Genomic DNA, 23,080 nt, shown 5'->3' on the forward strand with positions numbered 1-23,080 from the left:
CAAATCCTAAAAAATTCTGGAAAAAGAAACATTGTTAGTAAAAGTGACATTTCAAATTACTCCTCTATTGTTCCAAGCTATTGCCCAAAATACATATTTCAAATTCCAAAGTAATGATTAATTTCCCAGTTGCCAATTGCCATGGTGCTAGAGGACTCGTTTTATACTCAACCAGATTGTACTTAATAGCTGCTTCACTTAACTAAGGTTAATCTACATTCAAGGCTGTTTAATGTCACTTGCAGTACAAAAGCGTAAAGGAGAACAAAATAATTATTACCCTGGATCTGATGCAACACAAAGAAAACAATAAGATAAACCTTTTTCCATAGATGCTGAGTTCTTCCTGCATTTTGTGTGTGTTGCTTGGATTTCTAGCATCGGCAGATTTTCTGTTTGTAATAAGATAAAAACACAATAATAAAAAGAATAAATATAAATACACTAGATAGCTGATTTGAATGAATGTACTTAAACTGATGCTATGTAGAGGAGGCTCCATACTTTAGGTAAATCCAACAGAAATGGACAAAGTAGTAGTGGAGGAGGAGTGTGGTGTGATGGGTTGGTGGGTGGAGGTGTTCATCATCTTACTGCTTGGGAAAAGGAATTGTTTTTGAGTCTGGGGTCCTAGCGTGGTTGCTACATAACCTTGTCCCTGATGGGAATTGGATAAACAGTCAGAGAGCAGGGTGGGTAGGATCCTTCATGATATTGCTGGCCTTTTTCCTGCAGCTTACTGTATATACTGTCCTTGATGGCGGATAGGTTGGTGCCACGATGAGTGGGGCAGTCCTGATTACCTGTTGTAGAGGCTTCCTGTCTGCTGCAGTGCAGTTTCCGTACCATGCAGTGATGCAGCATCTATAGAAGGGCATGAGTTTCAATGTCCACAGTCAGAAAATAGAGGTGCTGTGAGCTGTCTTGGTTGTGTAGGATGTGTTCTAGGACCATGAGAGGTTGTGCAAGATTTGCATTCTCAGGAGTTTGAAAATGCTTACAGCTTCCATTGCTGTGCCACTGATGTAAAGAGGGGTGTGAGTGATGCAAATTCTTCTGAAGTTGATACCCATCTCCTTCGTATTAACATGAGAAAATCTGCAGATGCTGCAAGTCCAAGTAACACACACAAAACACTGCAGGAACTCAGCAGGCTAGGCAACGTCTATGGAAAAGGGTGAACAGTTGATGTTTTGGGCCAAGACCCTTCATCGGGAGTGAGAAAAAGACGAGAAGGACTTTTCATTTTACACTTGTCCATAGATACTGCCTGGCCTTCTGTGTTCCTCCAGCACTGTGTGTGTGTTGCTGTCTCCTTTGTCTTGTGGACATTGAGGGAGAGGCTATTTGCTTGATACCAGGACTCGAGCTCTTCCAGCTCCTTTCTGTGTACCATCTTCCCGACCCTCACCACTTTGAGCCTTTGTAGATAAAAAGACATGTATTCTCTCTGAATCTGAGACTGCTGTTTCAGTATTTCAGTTTCCCAATGGCTTTTAGAATATTCTGTTCCCTTCTCTTTCAGCCTCTTTATTTTTATTGTGGATCGTTAGTGCTGCTCACTAACAACTGCATTTGTTTTATAATTATTGGTTTTCATCCTCTAACTGTTCCTGAAGCCTTCCCAATTTACAGCCGAACACCCACACTTTCATCCCCATGCTCGGGTTATTCTACACAATACACATGCCTCATTGGTTTCTCATTAATAGGGTGAAAAAAATTAAACACCTGTTGACACATTTCAGTTCAATCCTGAAGTACAAATCCAACACCATCTCTTTATCTCATTATAGTCATAGTCATAGAATACTACAGCACAGAAAAAGGCCCTTTGGCCCATCTATTCTGTGCCAAACCATTAACCTGCCTACTCCCATTGCCCTGAACCTGGACTACAGCCTTCCGCACCCTTGTCATCCAAAGTGCAACACCTTACAGTTGTCTGCATTAAATTGCATCTGCCATTTTTCAGCCCATTTTACTATCTGGTCTAGATGAAACTGCAAGTTTTCATTGCCCTCCTCGCTGTCCAGTCTGCCCCCAGTCTTGGTGTCATCCACAAAGTTGCTAATCCAGTTAACTACATTATCATCTATGTCATTGATTTAAATGACAAAATAATTAACCCAGCACCAACCCCTGTGACACTCCACTAATCACAGGCCTCCAATCAGAGAAGTAACTGTGTACTACCACCCTCTGGCTTTTCACACAAAGCTAATGTCTAATACAAGTTACTACCTCATCCTGAATGCCAACCAGCTGAACCTTCTTGACCAACCTGCCCTGTGTCACGTCATCGAAAGCCTTGCCAAAGTCCACAACACCCACTGCTTTGTCTTCATCAACTTTCCTGTAACTTCCTTGAAAAACTATGCACTCGGTTAGACATGACATACCACACACAATGCTCTATTAACTATCCCTAGTCAGTCTTATTCAAATATTTATATATCCGATCCCTTAGAATACCATCAAGTGCTGTAAATTATACACTAATGATGTCTGGCTCTCCAGCCGATAAATTCCTGACTGTTTCTTACAGCCTTCCTTAAACAATGGAGCAACGTTAGCTATCCTCCAAACCTCAGGCACTTTACCTGTTGTTAAGGGTATTTTAAATACCTCTTCTAGAATCGCTGCAATTTCTGCACTAGTCCCCCACAAGGTCCAAGGGAATACTTTGTCAGCCTCTGGGGATTTATCTATCCTAATTTACCTCAAGACTGCAAACACATCCTCCTCTGTGATATATACACAGTTCATGACTTCACTGCTGTTTTGCCTCACTTCTACAGCCTATGTTTGTCCCTCAAGTGAATACAGCTACAAAAAAATCCATTTGAGATCCACTCAATCTCATTTGGCTTCATGCATTGGTGACCACTCTGATCTTCAAGAGGACCAATTTTGTCCCTTGCTATCCATTTGCTCCTACTATATCTTTGTAACCCTTGGGATTTTCCTTTATCTTGTCAGCTGGAGTAACCTCATGCCCTTTTTAAGCCTTTCTGATTTTTTTTTAAAGTCTTCTCTTGCATTTCTTATACTCCTCTTTTATGCACAACCTTCTTCTTGATCACTTGCTTCTTTTTGCCATTTACACAGCTGTAAATCCAATCCTGATCCATAATGAGTATGTATATCTGCTAACTTCAATTTCATGATTCAGATTCATGACAGACCATGATGGGATGACTGACATTGCTCTATCTCCTACACTTTCCTTTATACTATTCTTACTATACATTGCTCTAACAATTGACCTCCTGAAGTGCAATGCTTTACACTCACACTCAACATCAGCAAAGCAAAAAGCTGATTATTGAATGCTGGAGGAAGAAAACAGATCTATGAGCCAGTCCTCATTGGGGGATCAGAGGTGGAGAAGGTTAGTAAGTATAAATTCCTTGGTGTCATCATTTCAGAGGATCTGTCCTGGGACCAGCACATTAATACCTTTACAAAGAAAGTGCAGCAGTGCCTCTAGTTACTTTGAAGTTTTCCCAGATTCAGCATGTCACCTGAAACCTTGGCAAGCTTCTATAGTTGCCCAATGGAGTGTAATCTTACTGTGAACATCAAGGGCAGGTATGGAAACACCAATGACCAAGAATGGAAAAGCCTACACAAAGTGGTGGATACAGCACCATTCATCAGAAGCAAAACCCTTCATCTTTGAGCACATCTATAAGGAGCACTGCCACAAGAAAGCAGCTTCCATTATCGAGGACCCCACCAACCAGGCCATGTTTTCTTCTTGCTGTTGCCAATAAGAAAGGAAGTGCAGGAGCCTTAGGTCCTACACATACCAGGTTCAGGAACAGTTATTATCCTTCAACTATCAGACTCCTAAACCAGCAGGAACAACTTCACTCAACACAGAAATGATTACACAAACTATGGACTCATTTTCAAGGACTCTATAGATTAGATTAGATTCAACTTTATTGTCATTGTGCCAAGTACAGATACAAAGCCAATGAAATGCAGTTAGAATCTAAGCAGAAATGCAAAGAATAGTGTTATTTACAAAATAACTGCAAATAAAAAGTAAGTGCTACAGCACACAAATATAAAAGTACTCAGACATTACAATATGGGTGCAATACTGCTTAGTGCTGTGATATGTGGTTCAGCAGGGTCACAGTCTCAGGGAAGAAGCTCTTCCTGTGCCTGCTGGTGCGGGAGCAGAGGCTCCTGTAGTGCCTACCGGATGGGGGGGAAGAGTAAAAAGTCCATGTTAGGGTGAGATGCATCCTTGATAATGCTTTTCACCCTGCCTAGGCAGTGCTTATGGTAGATATTCTCAATGGTGGGCAATTGGGTGCCGATAATCCACTGGGCAGTTTTCACCACAGGCTGGAGTGCTTTGCGGTCCGATACGGGACAATTGCCATGCCACACTGAGATACAGCTGGTGAGTATGCTCTCAATGGTACAGCAGTAAATGTCCTTCAGTGTCCTGGGACAGAGGTGAGCCTTCTTGATGCTCCACAGCAAATAAAGGCGCTGTTGCACCTTTTTGATCGGGATGGAGGAGTTCATGTTCTCAGTATCGTTTACTTATATATTTATTTTTATTTGCACAGTTCATTTGCTTTTGCAAATTAATTATTCGTCAGTCCGTGTGTGCAGTTTTTCATTGATTCTGTTGTATTTCTTTCATCTACTGTGAATGCCTGCAAGAAAATATTTAGATTGAGACCAGTCATAAACCATTTCCATTAATGACCTCCTTCCTGCTAATTCCATCTTCTGCAGATCTCACCAGTTAATGATGTTTAATAAACCAGTCCATTTAAATATCTCCTGTGGTAACTCAGCGTTCCCCAGAGTTGGAAGAATTAATGAGTGCAGGACACAACGTTGTCTTGGCACAAGTGTTACATAATATATAAGGTGATGTCATTCCTGAGTGTCTATATTCAAAATCACCTTCATTACACAATATAAATAGGTTTGAACTCACTGCTCGAACAGCAGATCCACCTGAAGGTTCAGAGAGTAACTGAGTGCATTAAACAGTGATCGGAGCAGAGCCCAAGATGCTGAGACTCCGTGTAACTCTTTTTGTCCTCCTTATGTTCCAGGTTGCAGGAATAAGAGGAACAGATCTTGTGCAAGAATCGTGCGACAGCATAATCTGTCATCCAGTCTTGAAAGTCATTGAGCATAATGTAAGTACTATTGGGAATTAACATTGGTGGTTGGTGAGGAAGACTATTAATTTCCTGTTTTAGAGTTGAGGGTCAAAGAGCTATAGAGTATGGAAGCAGCATCTTGGATACAACTCATCCAGGCCAACAAGATGTTTACCTGAGCTAATCCCTTGGGTTTTTACCTTTTCATTCCATACATTTGTTCAAATGTCTTTGAAGTATTTGTATCTGTTCAAATGTCTTTGAAGTATTGTAGTTTTACCTTTATTTCTTTCCCTTGCAACTTGCTCAACATACACTCTATGTAAAAAAAAAGCAACTCAGATCCTCTTCTATTCTTCCTCTTCTCATCTGTGAGCTCTAGTTTTTGAGTACTCTATGTTGGAAGAAAGATTGAGACTATTACCCTCATGATCTTATGAACCTTTGTCAGGTTGTCCCTCAGCCCCTTATGTACCAAGGAAAAAGCACCAGCCTATCCAATCTCTCCTTTTAGCTGAATCTCCACAGTCCCTGTAATATCTTTATTAATCTTCTCTGCACTCTTTCCAGCTGACACAGTATAAATGGGTGCAGAAGTGTTCACAATATTCCATGTGCGATCTTACTAATATGGTATGTTAACTCTTGTCCTGCGTGTCCTGACAACTGAAATCATGTGTGCCAAATGCTTTCTTCACCACACTAACTGTGTCACCATTTACTGGGAGTTATGGAATTGTACCCCTAGATTTCTTTGTTCTATAACATTCTGCAAAGCTCTGTCATTTACTGTGCAAGTCTTCCACGGTTAAATGCAACACTACACACTTGTCTAAGTAAAAGTGGTCTTTCGTGAGTCCACCTTCCCAGTTCTACACTAGTTTCTGGTTAAAATTTCTCTGTAGTTTAAATCATGTCACTGATAATCCACTGTTGACAAGTTGTTTCATGTTGTGAAACTCAACCACGAAGATCAGACAGCATCTTGGACTCATTCTGCTGGATGTCTCCACATTCTCACTCCAACCTCCACTATATATTATCCCAGATGGAATGGAAACTGAGGAATGTTTCTTAATGACATTTTTATTCTGATCGCACAATTATTTCTTTTTTCAGTCTTAAAAATAATGTCACAACAGAAAATTCAAAAAAATGAAGATCCAGCAACATTTTCACTCAAGAACAGAAGGAAGTTAGTCTATCCACTAATGTGGAACTGGCCAATATATGAAGCATTAGAAAAAACAGGGTAACTATTGCCTGAGGGTAACTGTATGTTCGAGAAAGTGGGAAGCAGGTGGTGTAGGAATGGGGGAGACAAGAGGGAAGAAGACTAGTAACAACTGGTGGGGCAGTGTGCACTGAGATCCAATTCAGATGTAAAGTTCCATTGCTTCCTGCACTGGATCCTTACAGGTTTATGCTGCTGTTACTTACATTGTACTGAGAAAATTCCTTCAGATTGCAGATGCACTACTCTTCAGATCTTCCAGGTCAGATCTACCTATTTGTCCTGGACATGTTGTACCATAGACAGAGACAGAGCAAAGTCAAATGTAGGACTGCAGCCCAGGGCTCATAGAGTAGCAACTCACTAGTCAGTCTGACCATTCTCTACTCAATCCCATGTTTTTGTTTGAGGCTGTCTGGGAGATGAGCTTAGAAACTTCAAACTCATTCACCATTGGAGACTTGCAGCCAATAAAGGAGCAATTCACCTGGTGTAGAAGGGTGGATAGCATAGAACATAGAACATTGAACAGAACAGCACAGTGCAGGCTCTTCAGCCCATGATATTGTGCTGATATTTTAACCTTAATCAATCAATTAAGATCAATCCAACTCTCGTCTCTCAAATAATACACCATACTTCTCTCAAACGTGTGCCTATCTAAGAATCTCCTAAATATCCCTAATGAATATCTCTCAACCACCACCTTGGGCAGTGCATTGTATGTACTTACCACTCTGTATGTAAAATTTCTAACTCTGACATCTCCCCTTTACCTTACTCCAATTACCTCCTATTAGCCATTGACACCCTGGGTAAAAGGCATCGCTGTCTTCTCTGTCTATGCCTCTTATCATCTCGTACACATCTATAAAGTTGCCTCTAATCCTCTTTCACTCTAAAGAGAAAAGCCACAGCTTGCTCAGCCTTTCCTCTAATACAGGGAGCATCCTGGTAAACCTTCTCTGCATCCTCTCTAAAGCTCTACATGCTTCCTGTAATGAGGCGAACAGGACTGAACACCATGTTGCAGGTGTGTCTAACTACAGTTTTATACAGTTGCAATATTACCTGCGGCTCTTGAAATCGACTACTGAAGGTGACCACACTGGGGCACCATGGTAGTGTAGCAGTTAACACAAAGTTATTATAGATCAGAGCATCAGAGTTCGAAATTCAATTCTCAACGTCCTCTCTAAAGAGTTTGTACGTCCTCATCATGGAATGTATTGGTTTCCTACAGGAGCTCTGGTTTCCTCTCACAGTCCAAAGATGTACCAGCTAGTAGGTTAATTGGTCATTGTAAATTGTCCTGTGATTAGGCTGGGGTTAAATTGGAATTTGCTCGCAATGACACAGCTCGAAGAGCAGGTAAACTTTAAGAATGGTTCTTTCCTTCTCTTGACTAAATGTTCCATTTTCTCTCGACGCAACAATGGTTCTTTCACCCTGCCATCCTTTCCCTAGCTTAATGGAGCAAGACTATCCAGAACCCCATGCAAGTGTCCTCTAAACAAACTCACCATCAGATATTCCCCGAGAATATCTGTTGCCAATTTAATCTTCCAAATTATATCACTAATAACATCATAATTATCCTTCCCCAAATTAAATACTTTACCATACAATCTGCTTCTATCTCTTCCAAGACTATGTGAATTTTCAGGTAGTTATGGTCACTGTTTCTGAAATGTTTGTCCACCAAGAGATCTGTCAACTGATCAGGTTCATTGTCTAATACTCGATCTAATATGACCTCTCCTCCCCACAGCCTGTCCACACTTGTCAGAAATCCTTACTAGACTCAACTAACAAATCTATCCCATCTAAAACTCTTGCACTAAGGAGGAGCCAATTAAAATGAAGGAAGTTGATGTCAATAATGACAACAACCCTGCTATTTTAGCACCTTTCCAAAATCTAGCTGCAGACGTGCTCCTCAGTGCCCCTGTTTCTATTGGGGATCGATAGAATACTCCCAATTGAGTGATTGCTCCCTTCCTAGTCCTGACTTCCACCCACACTGACTCAGTAGACAATTCATTCACAATGTCTTCCCTTGCTGCAGTTATCAGAAGCTATCCTTGATTAGCAATGCCACTCCCCCACCTCTTTTAACTCCCTTCCTGTCCCTTTTGAATCATCTAAATCCTGGAACATCTAGCAGTCATTCCTGCACTTATGATAGCCAAGATTCTGTAATGGCCACAACTACATAGTTTCATATTCTTATCCATGCTCTACGTTCACCACCTTTATTCCTGATATTTTTCACATTGAAGTAAACTTATTTTAACCCATCTAACTGACGTGCTATCCTTCCTTACAGTCTCTCTTCAGATTATATTTACCTTTACATCAACTTCTCCATCATCTGACCTATTGCTCTGGCTCCCATTCCCCTGCCAACTTAATGTACACCCTCCCAAAAAGTTCTAGCAAACTCACCTGCAGGGACATTGGTCCCTCTCAAGTTCACATGTAACCCTTCTTTTTAGTATACATCATACCATCGCCAGAAAAGATCCCAGTGATCTACAAATCTGAAACCCTGCCCTCTGCACCAATTCATCAGCCACTCACTCAGCGTCCATAGCATCCATTCTTACCATCACTGGTGCATGGAACAGGCAGCAATCAAAGGTTTTCTACACTTGAGGTCCTGCTTTTCAGTTTCCTTCCAAGCTCCATATATTCTCTCTCCAGGATTTCATCCCTTTTCCTAGCTACCTTGTTGGTACCAATATTTAATTTAAATTTTGGCTGCCCAACCCTCCCTTTAAGAATTCAGTGGACTGAATATAAGGTGTCACTGATACTGGCATCTGGGAATCTTTCATGTCTACAGAATCACTGTCAGTTTCCCTAACGATTGAATCCCCTATCATCAGTGTTCTCCTTTTCTCATCCCTTCCCTTCAGAGCCACAAAGCCAGACTCAATGATCATAAGACCATAAGACATAGGAGCAGAATTAGGCCATTTGGCCCATCGAGTCTGCTCCACCATTCAGTCATGACTGATCCTTTTTTCCCTTCTTCAGCTCCACTCCCTGGCCTTTTCCCTGTAATCTTTGAAGCCATGACCAACCAAGAACCTATCAATCTCTGCTTAAAATACACCCAATGACCTGGCCTCCACATTAGCCTGTGGTAACAAGTTCCATAAATTTATCATCCTCTGGCTAAAGAAATTTCTCCACATCCCTGCTTTAAATGGACGCCCCTCTATCCTAAGGTTGTGCTCTCTTGTCCTAGACTCTCCCACCATGGGAAACATCCTTTCCACATCTACTCTGTCTAGGCCTTTCAACATTCAAAAGGTTTCAATGAGATGCCCCCATCTTTCTAAATTCCAGTGAGCACAGATCCAGAACCATCAGACATTCCTCATGATGATCCTCCCATTCCCAGAATCATCCTTGTGAACCTCCTCTGATCCCTCACCAAAGCCTGCACAATTTTCTCTGATGAGGAGCCCAAAACTGTTCAGAATACTCAAGGTGAGGCCTTGCCAGTCCCTTATAATGCCTCAGCATCATATCCCTGCTCTTATATTCTAAATCTCTTTAAATGAATGCTGACATTACATTTGCCTTCCTCACCACTGTTTCAAACTGCAAGTTAACCATTAGAGTGTTCTGCACAAGGACTCCCAAGTTCCTTTGCATCTCAGATTTTTGGATTTTCTCCTGGTATAGAAATTAGTCCACACATTTAATTCTACTACAGAAGTGCATGACCATGCATTTTCCAACATTGTATTTCATTTGCCAGTTTCTTGCCCATTCTTCTAAACTGTCTAAGTCCTTCTGCATCCTATCTGTTTCCTCAACACTACCTGCCCCTCCTTCAATCTTCATATCATCTGCAAACTTCTCTACAAAGCTATCTATTTCATCATCTAAGTTATTTATATACAGCATAAAAAGAAGTGGTCCCAGCACCAACCCCTGCAGAACACCACTAGTTACTGGCAGCAACCAGAAAACGATCCTTTTATTCCCATCGCTGCCTCTTACCAATCAGCCGATTCGCTAACCATGCCAGTAACTTTCCTGTAATACCATGAGCTTTTAACATGATAAGTAGCCTCATGTGTGGCACCTTGTCAAAAGCCTCGTCAAAATCCAAATATACAACATTCACTGCCTCCCCTTTAGCTATCCTACCTGTAATCTCCTCGAAGAATTCCACCAGGTTTGTCAGGTAAGATTTTCCCTCAAAGAAACCCTGATGACTTTGTCTTATCTTGTCCTGTATCACCAAGTACTCCATATCCTCCTCCTTCCCAATGCCAGAGGCCTTGCTGCTGCAGCCTTCTCTGGTAGGTATGCCTCATCAGGCATCCATCACACAGCCTCAACACAGATGCTGCCAATGAACTTTGCCACTGTTTCTGTGACTATCTATTTATTTTCTTTCCCCTAGGGTTATAAAGAAATAGAGCTCCCAACTCTTCATTGGCTTCATACGTTTGTTGATGGAATGGATATGGACACGGGAATAAAATTGGGCCTGGAGAGGTTTTTCAATTATTCACGCTTTCATAATGATGCTGGTATGTGAGAAGTTTCTTCAATGTTACAGCACAGAACATACCTTTCGTCGTAGTGTGCGACTCATCTGAAAGTCAAAGTCAGATTTATTGTCATATGCAGAGGACAAATGAAAAACTTAGTTGCAGCAGCATTAATTGCATCTGACAACATAGGTTCAACATAAATTATTTCAAACTTATCCCATAGGGAACAGAGTTAGAATTTTTAAAAAGTACAATGTTTATTAGTGCAAGATTGTCAAAGTTGTCTGGTATTGCTAAGCTGAGGCAGCTATTTGGTTTATGCAGGTTGATTCAAGACCAAATGGTTAAAGGTTTCTGCAGGCTTCTGTACGTTCTGTCCAATGGTAGCTCTGAGAAGATGGCATGGCCCAAAGTGTGGAGATCATTGTTGGTAGATATTCCCTTCTTAAGATAACTCCTCCTGTAGATAGTGCTATAAAGGGATGTATAGAGATATTATTTCAAACTAGTCAGCAGGCAGGCAGACAAGAGCCATATTTAGTTATACAGGTAGAATTTGGCCAGGTGACCCTTCCTGACCATGCCTGGGCAAAGGAGCAAAGTTGGCTCTTTCCACTTTACATCCTGTTGCTCCTTTTTGTAGTGAGGTGACTAGAACTGCACACAGGTGTCTTTTTGAAACAATATTTGTTACTCACACCATTCAGACTCCTACACTTCACTGTTGATTTTTGATTATTGGAACCCTTGAGACCTCAACTCCGCTTAACGGGTTCATCGGGAGTAAATTCAAGAGTGCAGGAATACTGGCTGAAATTCTAATTGGGGAGAGAGTGAGTGAGTGAGTGAGTGAAAGTGAGAGACTGACATTGCGTATTTTAGAAAATTACAATGATTTCCCTCTTAAAAGTAGTCTTAATCTTTTTACAGTCGTCAAGAAATTAAGTTGTCCAGAACCTACTAAATACAATGTAGGTTTCCTTTTTTTTTAACTTGACCAGAGTCTCAATACCACTCATCAGCCAAGATTCCATAAACTTGCCAGGTTTATCATTTACCCTCGTAGGAATATGCTGTTTTTGGATTCCTGATATCACACTCTATGCTTTTTCCATAGATGCTGCCTGGCTTACTGAGTTCCTCCAGCATTTTGTGTGTGTTGCTTAGATTTCCAGCATCTGCAGATTCTCTCTTATCTGCAACATCCCGCCCATTTCCCCCAATATTAACCCTGCTTCAGTTTAGGGCCCTAACCTATGGATCCTTTCCATTGCTATCTTAAAACCAACATAATTATATTTACTGGAACTAAAGTGCTCCCTGACTGCCAGTCCAGTAACTTTTACTGTCTTGTTCCTATAAAAGGAAGGTCCAGGATTGCACCTTCTCAAGTAGTACCCTTTGTACTATATATTGATTCAGAGAACATTCCAAGACATATTTCATAAATTCCACCCCATCCAGGCTCTTAACAATCAGTACCAGGAAAATAAGAATCTCCCACTACTACAATCCTATTATTCCTACTATTATGAGCAATTTATATAAACTCTTGGTCCTCAAACCCCCACTGACCACTGGGGGTCAGTACGTGGAACTACAATGTTGCCATTGCAGAGAATTGACTGTCACAAGCTGCTGGATATTACAGAGTTTAGATATTTCAAAAGGGACAGGAAGGGAATGGCATTGCTCATTAAGGATAGTATCACAGTTACAGAAAGGCGGATGTCATGAAGGGATCATCTACTGAATAAGTGTGGGTAGAAGTCAGGACCAGGAAGGGAGCAATCACTGTTAGGAGTATTCTGTCGATCCTCCAATAGCAACAGGGACACTGAGGAACATATCAATGGGCAGATTTTGGAAAGGTTAAAAAATAACAGGGTTGGTGAACTTGGGAATACTTGAAGGTGACATGAGAAGGTTTTGGTGAATATGTGCTTGGAGTTCGAAGAGGTCATTAGTGAATATCTTGCTTCAGCGGAGAGAGAGACCTTGACAAATATGAGGCCAAAGTAGAAAAGGTTAATATGTTGGAACACGTTGAGACTAGGGAAGAGGATGTCTTAGAACATTTGAAAAGGAGTAGCATAAATAAATTTCCAGGGCCAGAAGGAATATTTGCCAGGTTACTGTGGAAATTGAGAGAAAAGACTGTTGTGCTGTTGGCAATGATCTTTGAATCCTCAATGACAGTTATAGGAGTAGTACTAGAAAATATGAGGATGGGCAATGTTATTCGTTTGTTCAAGAAAGGTAATAGGGATAATCTTGGACATTATAGACCAGTGAATCTTGCATCAGTGATGGGCAAACTATCTGAGAAGATTCTGAGAAATAGGATTTGGGGAAGCATAGAGAGCAGTGGGTGTGGAACATATGGATTTATGTAAGGTTTTCAACTAGGTTCCCCATATCAGGCTCATTTAGAAAAGTTATTCAGGAGGCATAGGATTGAGGGAAACTTGGCTGTATGAATTCAGAATTAGCTTTCTCAGAGAAGACAGGGGATGGTAGTAGATGGAGCATATTCTGCTGGAAGGTCCACGACTAGTGGTGTTCCGCAAGGAGCTGTTCCAGAACCCCTACTTTTCATGAGTTTGATAAATGTCTTCGAAGAAGAAGTGAAAGGGTGGGTTAAAAGTTTGCAGATGACATGAATGTTGGTGGTGTTGTGGATAGTACAGAAGGTTGTCGTATGTTACATCGGAAATTGGCAGGATGCAGAGCTGTGCTGAGAAGTGGCAGATGGAGTTCAATCTAGATAATTGTGAGGTGATACACTTTGAAAGTAAAACTTGATGGCAGAGTATTAAGTTAATGGCATGATTTTTAGCAGTGTGCAGGAGTGAAGGGATATGGAGGCCAAGTCCATAGATACCTCAAAGTTGCTTCACGAGTGGATAGGGTGGCTAAGAAAGTATATGGTGTGTTGGCCTTCATTTATTGGGGATTCAGTTTAAGAGCCACAAGATAATGTTGCAGTTCTATAAAACACCTCTGGTTAAACCACACTTGGAGTAGTGTTCTGTCACCTCATTATAGGAAGGATGTGGAAGGTGAGAAGATTTACCAGGATGCTGCCTGGATTAAAAAACACGTCTTTTGAGGAAAGGTTGAGTGAGCTAGGGCTTTTCTCTTTGGCCTGAAGGACAATATGAGGAGACTTGGAAGAAGCATACAAGATGATAAGAGGCATAGATAGAATAGATTGCCAGTGCCTTTTTCCCCAGGGTGGCACTGGTTATAATGAGAAGACATACCTTTAAGCTGATCGGAAGAAAGTTTGTAGGCGACGTCAGATGTGGGTTCTTTTACACAGAGAGTGGTAAGTGCGTGAAATGCATTTCCTGGGGAGGTGGTAAAGGCACTATTAACATTTAAGAGACTTAAATGACTCATAGATAGGCACATGGATGAAAGATAAATGGAAGACTATGTTGGAGGGAAGGGTTAGATAGATCTTGGAGTAGTTAAAAGGTTGGTATGACATCACGAGGCAAAGGGCCTTTACTGTATTGTACATTTCAGCCTCATTAGTGACCCAGTCCTCCTTGCTTCTAAATTCTACCCATAATGGGATTATCTCACAGAACCATTATGTCTAAGAATTGGTAATATGTTCTTCCTTATCAAAAAAGCTACATGCTACCATCTATTACCTGCACTTCTGTCATGCCTGTAGCATCAATATCCTAGAATATTGAGCTGTTGGTCCTGCCCTTTTCTTAGCCATATTTCCTCTATGGCTGTGGTCCAGCACATGAGCGTCATTATAAAGAAGTCACAGGAAGCCCTTTACTTTCTTAGAAGTTTGTGAAGATTCAGCATGTCATCTAAAACGTTGGCAGACTTCTATTGATGCAGTGAAGAGTATATTGACTGGTTGCATCATGGCCTGGTATGGAAACATTAATGTCCTTCAACAGACACATCCACAAAATAGTGGTTACGGCTCAGTCTATCACAGGTAAAGCCCTCCCACCATGAAGCACATCTAGAAGGAGCACTGTCACAGGAAAGTTGCACCCGTCATCAAGGATCCCCACTATCCAGGCCATGCTCTCTTCTCACCGTTGCCATAAAGAAGGAGGTTCAAGAGCCTCAGGCCCACACCGCCATGTTCAGCAGCAGTTAGTATATCTCAACCAAGAGGCTCCTGAACCATTGTGGACAATTTCACTCATCCCAACACTGAACTGATTCCACATCCTATGGACTCACTTTCAAGGATATTAAATATGTTCTCATAATATTAATTAATTATTATTTGTTTTTTGTTTCGCATTTCCACAGTCTGATGTCTTTTTTACATTGTTTGTTTGTCTGTCTCTGGGTGTAGTTTTTTATTGACTCTCTTGTGTTTCTTTGTATCTACTGTGAATGCCCACAAGAAAATGAATCTCAGTATATGGTGGCATATACTGTAGGTACTTTGATAATAAATTTACTTTGAACTTTGAACATCTCATTCCTCAGGGCTAATCTATACTCCAACTTTATCTGTTTTACCAGTTAAACATTGTGGATTAAAACAAATGCAAGTTAACTGATTAAAACAAATGCAGTTTAACTGATTATTAATTTCTATTTATTTACTGTGCCCTTACCTATCCTTATTACTAAACCTGCTCTTACTGATTACTGCTTTATCCTGTTCAGAGTCCCGTACCCTGCCAATCTAATATAAACTCTCATTTGTAGCATCAGCAAATTTTCCTGAAAGGATATTGGTTCCTCTCTGATTCAAGTACTGTACAATCCAACCCTCTTGTACAGGTCTCCTCTACCCCAAAAAAGATCAGAAGACCTCACTACTGCCCCTCCACCAATTCCTCAGCCAAAAATTCATCTGCCCTATCTTTATATTTCTGTCTTTGCCGGCACATAGTAGCAGGAGAGATCTAGAGATCAGTACCCACAAGGTCCTCCTTCTTAACTCCCTACCTAACTCATTTGGTAGAACCTCATCCATTGTTCTACCCCCATCATTTAAACCAACATGTACAACAACCTCAGGTTGTTCATCATTCCACTCAAGAATTTTCTGTAGCTGTTTAGAGACATCCTTCACCCTTGAGGCAACCCATCACCTTGCCATCTCTTCTGCAGTCAAAGGACCTCTGTCTGTCCTCCTCATTGTTTGTCTGCACCCTTTCCCTCTGAGCCTCAGAGCAAGTCACAGTGCCACAGACCTGCCTACTGCTGCTAACACCTGAATGAACATCACACTCAACCAGTTACTCAGGGGACTACCACATGGGAATTCTGCAATGACTGTCTATTCACCATACTTTTCCTGGTGGATACCCATCTACCTGAAGCCTGTACCTCAGGTGGAACCACCTCAGTAAAATTCACATTTGTTAAGTCTTCAGCTTCCCAGATGATCCCAAGTACATCCAAACTCTACTGCAGTTCCTTGACCCAGTTTGTCCGGAGCTGCCTCTGGGTGCAATTCCCATAGACATAGTCATCAGGGAAACTGTGAGCTTCCCTGACTTCGCATAACTTGCAGCAGAAGCATTCCACTGCCCTAACTACCAAAATGGCTACACTGAATCCAGCACTAGGATCAAAACAAAAATAACAACCTTATCTGTTCTTACCTCTGACTCCTCACCAAAGTATTTTTAAAGATAAACATAAAACAGAACAGCACAGTACAATGAGGAAATCTGCAGATGCTGGAAATTCAAGCAACACACACAAAATGCTGGAGATGCTGCCTGGCCTGCTGCGTTCCACCAGCACTTTGTAAGCACAGTACAAGCCTTTCAGCCCACAATGTTATGCCAATCCTTTAACTTACTCTAAGATCAATATAACACTTCCCTTCCACATAATCCTCCATTTTTCTTTCATCCATTTGCCTATTTAAGAATGTCTTAAATGTCCCCAAAGCATCTGCCACTACCCCTTGCTTAAGGTAAAGAAGACGTTAGGAGATGGTTTGAGACAGAAAAGCTAAAATCAGTATTACAATGGAGTTAAGGGAACTACAGTGGCACAAGAAATGAGTTGGACAAAATGGATTGGAAGGGGGCTCTGGCAGGGATGATGACATATTTGATCACCTTGGGTCTGTACCTGCTGGAGTCCAGAAGAATAGTGGGGTAGGGAATCTTATTGAACCCATCCAATATTGAAAGGCCTAGTTCGAGTGGATGAGGTGAGGATATTTCCTATAGTGGGAGAGGCCAGAACCAGTGTGTACAGCCTCAGAATAGAAGTACATCCCTTTAGAACAGAGATGAAAAGAATTTCTTTAGCCAGAATGTGGTGAATCAGTGGAATTCATTGCCACAAACAACTGTGGGGACCAAGTGAGTTAAGATGGAGCTTGATAGTTTCTTGATCAGTGGGGGTGCCAGGGTTAGGTGGGGAAAGCAGGAGTGTGGAGTTGAGAAGGGTAAGAGATCACCCATAATGGAATGGAAGACAGACATAATGTGCCAAATGGTCTTATGGCCTATTGAGTTGGTTGGGCCTATATGTGAACTGTATTGCTGTATGACTCTATGACAATGCTGTAACTGTAAACTGTTCTTTCTCCACAGGTACAATAGTTCCCATCTCTGCACCTTGGGCAATTAGAGCCCCATTTGAAAATGGTATTATAAAACCTCAATTTTCAGTCTTCGTTTCATTACCACTTGAGATCCAAACTCCACCTCTCCCAAAAGATCCGTCAGTTCAAGTAATCGATACTCCTCTATTAAACATTTATGAGAGGTAAGATTTGTTGTTGTTGTCACTGTTGAAGCATTTGTGAATTGTTTTCCTGAGAGCAGTACACTCAGACGTGGTCAGACTGCGGTGAGCAAGCTGGTCACACGGGTAGAGATCTTGACCGGTACTAACAGTGTTAAGAATGATTGGTGCATCTCTCATAACCTACACTTCCATTTCTGAGGCCATGGCTGCTCTCCACACTGACAGCTTCAGGTGGAGCATGGATGTGACTGACACATGAGATCACCTGACATCATCCCGCAATAAAGATTCTGTAGTTGTTAAATGATGTCCCTCTAATTCCTCTCAGATTGTCCTATTAGGTTTGAGGCCCTTGTAGATGCAAACATTACTTGGATTGTTGCTTTTCAGAAATTGTCACATTAACCACAGTGAATAAATCTAGCTAAACACTTTATTTCATATTCATCTTATCTAAATAAAACATTATTTCATTGACAATCAATAATGCAAGGAACACTGACTTTCGGGCAAGAAGAAGATTTAAAGTAACAGGTTGGAGACTTTATTAGAACTGAGAAAGTGAGAAAGCAAATTTCAGCAGCAAAGTATGTGGGGGAGGATGATAGGTGGAAGGAAGGGAATTCCTCTGATGGGGTGGAATGATGTTGACGTTAAAGGGCTGTGAAGTTTCCTTGATTGTGTAAAGTGTTGTTAATGTTGTACAGTCTGGGTAATGTTGTATAGTCTGACACACTGGTATCCCCCATAGACCAAAGCTAATTGCCTCAAACCTGCCGACAAGTACAATACTCACTTCCTTCTTATAGAGAGTGAATGTCAGTTCAGAAAGACTCAATCAAACCACCCAATCAGTGAACATCAGGCCATGGTCTCCCATACAATCACAGACCTCTTTTCCTCGAGAGATTTTCCTGCCACAACTTCCAACCTTACAGTGTCCCAACCTTGCAGAGCGCCCTTCCACCTGCTACCAAAGATCCACAAGCATAATGTCCGAGATCCACTGCTTCAGTCTTGTCTTACCTCAACTTGCTTCTTCCTACCTTGAGTCCAATTTTTCTCCCCTGGTCTAGTCCCTTCCCACTTGAATCTCTGAAACTTTGGAATACTCTGCTACCTCAGCAGTTTCCAATTCCATGGTTCTAACTGGTTCATCTACACCAGGGATGTACATTCCCTTTACTTCTCCACCCCACATAGGACGTTCTGATCATCCTCCTTTATCTCCTCCAGTTCAACCAGATGCTCAACCAGTTCCCCTCCAAAAACACACTCACTGCCCAAACCTGTCTTCACATTCAACAATCTTTCTATCAGCTCCACTCACTGTCTCCAGATCAAATGTTTACCAATCGGCAATCATACACTGCCCAAGCTGTGACTGCTTCGAGAATTTCATCCCTGTTGCAGCCAATTTCCACTCTGCTCTCCCTGTCACATTGTCCATCTCTGACTCCTCCCTTCCTGTTCTGGATCTCGCTGTCTCCATTGCGGGGAATAGGCTAGCCATTGACACCTTCTACAAACCACAGGCACCAGCAACTACCCTGTTTATAGTTCTCTAAACCCTGTTGCCTGTAAGGACTCCATTCCATTCTCCCAATCTCCACACCATGCCTTCCTGTCTAATACTGTGGACAGAGCTCTTACCACATCACATTTTTCAGCACTTGTTCCCGGCTTTCAATGCCTCGGTGCTTTCTTAGACACCTCATAAATACTGTCAGTGAAACTGCTTCCACCAGTCTTTTCAGCAATGTATTGCAGGTTGTAGGTTTTACACTCTCTGAGTAGATAACAACTCCCTCAGATCCCATCTAAATCTTTTACTCCTTAGCCTATATCTATGTCCTCTAATTTTATCACATCCCCTCAGATCCTCAAAAGCCCCACCAATAAGTAGAAAATATTGCTGCACTCTATTATATCGATACTCCACGTAATTTTATATACAGATCCTCTTCAAGTTATAGTAGAATTGTTTCTCAACAGAACAGTTCACAAGTTGGAACTATAGCTTTGAACTGAGTTTCCACAAGGCAGAAAGTGCTCGCCGAGATATGTTCTCCCATAGAAAAGGTCAGAAGCAGTTTAAATTTAATTTTCACATTCCTAATAATAAAGCTGATATTACCTAATCTATCTCGAGCCTATCTGCTGGGGAAGACCTATATAAAGAATTATAAGGGATATAGATCGGATAGGCTGCAGGAATTTATTACCTTTGTCAGAGATGAATAAAATTAGAAGGCATACATTTAAGTTAAAGGGTAAGAGATTGCAATGGAATCTGATGTGGAACATTTGAACAGCATGTCTCTAGATGGGATTCACAAAATGGTTGCTTGCTGAAATGTGTTCTTGTTAGTTTTGATGTGGCAAAATTCCATCCAGTGTCAAGAAGTCTCCTTCTACCCTGCATCAGCTGAGAAATCCACCCTGCAGATTTCCCAAATAGGCTGTACATAATTCAAAATTCATTAGTTGAGATGGATATGCACCCTTGTCCTCCTCTTGAAGGAAGACAGGCCTACGTTTTCCTGCATCTCCTCATAAGTGAAACATCCCCACACAGGCCCTCTCTACTTTGCAGCCTCTCTAGCAGTATCACATTTTTCCTAGGTGCCGAGGTGTCCACATTCTAATGTATGTTCGTTCCTCCCTTCCACTAGCTCCAACAACATTCTCACGTTCCTTCACAGTTTCTTTCAGCATTTTGAAGGGATTGCCCCATTCTCAACTCACAGGTCTGCTCTCCCATCCCTGCCTACTGCTGCTCATGTCTGACAATTTCCCATGCAACTACAGGAGGTGTAACACTTGTCCTTTCACCTCTTCCCTTCCCATCGTCCAAGGACCCAAACAGCCTTCCGACAAAGGGCAATAATGCACTTGCACTTCTCCCAATCTAGTGTACTACACTTGGTGTTCACAATGTGGCTTCCTCACCACTGCAATAACCAAGCACACACAGGATGCAAACTTTGTGCAACACTTGAGCAAAGGATCCTGTCACGAGTACTACACCAAGTAACTCCCAACAGAGGGCAGCAGTCATACATAGGAAGGAGGTTTTGAACATTGTACTTTTGGAGTTCATCTGTCTCAGGGGAGGATGATGGGGAGAGGGGGGAGAGAAAGAAAGAAAAAAAATGAATTAAGAGCCTCCAAATAGGGAGCGATCGCTGATTTTTATTGTCTGGTACTGACTGTGATCCAAGCCCAGAATGGGTATTGCAACTTGAGCAAACAGCAAAGACTTCATTTAATTTAATGCTTTTTTTTTCAATATTTATTCTGAATTAGTTACTTTGTGACTGAGCAGGAAAATGAAGACTATGGAAGACTTGCCAATGAACTCAAGAAGAAACTGGAAAACGACCACTGTTCTTTTGACCACAGTAGTATTTTCATTACTTGGTTCAACAAAGCTGGACACGTGAAACTGACTTTTCTCAAGAATTGAAACAGAATTGTTCTCTCAGAGGCTCTAATACTTAGAGATTTCAAACAGTGAGATGTGCTCAACTCTGTTATCACCTTTAGTAGTTTCCTTCCTGGAATAACATGCATTTCGGTGGCATAATGAAGTAAAATATCTCAGGGTGATTTATACACATTAGATTTAATTCTGCATGTCTGCCAGTGTTCGGGTTTTCAACAAGCCTTGTGTGCTCTCATGGCAATTGTCAGTTCCTACCTCCCACCCAGATGCCTGCAAGTACAGGGAACTCACACTTCACTCACAATTAACTAGTTGAAACATATAAACATAGAAAATCTACCACCCAATACAGGCCCTTTGGCCCACAAAGCTATGCTGTACAAATTACCTAGGGTTACCCATAGCCCTCTATTTTTCTAAGCTCCATGTACCAATCCAGGAGTCTCCTAAAAGACCCTTTTGTATCCGCCTCCACCACTGTTGCCGGCAGCCCATTCCACACACTCACCACCCTCTGCGTAAAAAAACTTACCCCTGTCATCTCCTCTGTACGTACTTCCAGGCATCTTAAAACTGTGCCCTCTTGCATTAGCCATTTCAGCCCTGGGAAAAAGCCTCTGACTATCCACATGATCAATGCCTCTCATCATCAAACGAAGTGTCCAAGGTGAGGCTTTCTTTCCCTTTCATTAATTGTATTTTGCATTCACTGCAAATTACAACTAATCATTCTGATGAATAATTCAGTCATTCTAATGAATTATTCCCACCGAAGGTCCCTACTGATTGTCTAGTGCCCAGTAGTCCTGGTTGTGGAGCTGTGTCTCCATGTCACTCCCTGGATGAAATATGTTGGGGAATCACATGGTCTTCCACCCTCACCTTAACCACACATTCGGCTTTGATACTGACAGATCCAAATGTTCTAGATAGAGGAGGCTGCTGGTCTATTTAATATTGTTAATAATTAACTGCCCTCTGAATTCCAAGTAATTTCCCAGTATCCAGGGACTATCAGTTCTGCTGAGAAACTACACTGGACAGTAAGAGAGAAACACTTACTCAGCCAATAATAGGAAGCTCCATATTTAAACTTTGCTGGTGAGAAACCTGGGAATCTGAAGAAAGAGCTATCAAGGCAGAAATATTTGTTCAAAGTCTCCACACGGCACAGTTGTATATGGGTGGGTGACTCCTCTAGGTAACAGAATTGATCACTCTGAGAATTTCCCTTTCCTCTTTAAATAATTTGAGTACTTACTGAGACTGAGATTGTTCTGAACACAGATACAGCGACATTCTATCTTCACAATGGGACAGATTCTCTGTGTGTTCACCAAGCAGAAATCAAAAATATGAGAAGAGCTGACTGGAAATGGGAAGTGCTGGGTGCACAGAGCACTGAGGTTGTGCTGGATGAAATCCTGGAGGTGTCAAATGTGGGACTATAGGTCTCACTCAGAGCTGGTTCCAGGTTGAAATATAAAATTGTAAGTTAACGCTTAAACTGTAGAGACTGTATTTAAACCATTTATAAACTATCATAGTTGTTACCACTTCATCTTTCTCATTCACTTTGCTGTCCGTTGAAATATAATGGAATAGAATGTGTGAAATACTGGGTGCTGCAGATCAACTCATTTGGGAGAGAGGCCTGTTCATGGACAATTTCTGCTGTTAACAGGACAACTTTTCAGATGTCCTTAGGAAGCTAATAATCAATTGTTTTTAGAGTCTTAGTATTTTGCTTTGCATCTTGCTGGGAATGTGTCCTCACTGTGAAATAAAGAGGTGATGCATCACAACACTTGGTCTCCATTTCAATTCTTACTCAGAAACAGAACTGGTCATTGGTCATATCATTAGATCACAGTTAGCAGCTGACAGTGCAGGGAAGAGACATGATATGAAACACAATTGAGGAGACACATAATAATGTTAGCCTCTACTGCATGACTGGTGTACAAATGTCAGTAAGTCTCTCTGATTTTGTAAACAGCTTAGTGAG

At 41.5% G+C, this 23,080-nt stretch overlaps 1 protein-coding gene across 1 annotated transcript; it reads left to right on the forward strand.

The window, feature by feature from the left end:
* Positions 1-5,005: 5,005 nt before the first annotated feature.
* LOC140733147 (heme-binding protein 1-like) lies at positions 5,006-22,877 on the forward strand. The gene is made up of 4 exons (XM_073056067.1): positions 5,006-5,183; positions 10,811-10,940; positions 17,468-17,642; positions 20,934-22,877. Exons 1-4 carry the CDS (start codon positions 5,052-5,054, stop codon positions 21,091-21,093), a joined length of 597 nt encoding a protein of 198 aa, XP_072912168.1. The 5' UTR covers positions 5,006-5,051; the 3' UTR covers positions 21,094-22,877.
* Positions 22,878-23,080: the final 203 nt, after the last annotated feature.

This window comes from Hemitrygon akajei, chromosome 9, assembly GCF_048418815.1.
Source record: "Hemitrygon akajei chromosome 9, sHemAka1.3, whole genome shotgun sequence".
Classification (NCBI taxonomy): Eukaryota; Metazoa; Chordata; class Chondrichthyes; order Myliobatiformes; family Dasyatidae; genus Hemitrygon; species Hemitrygon akajei.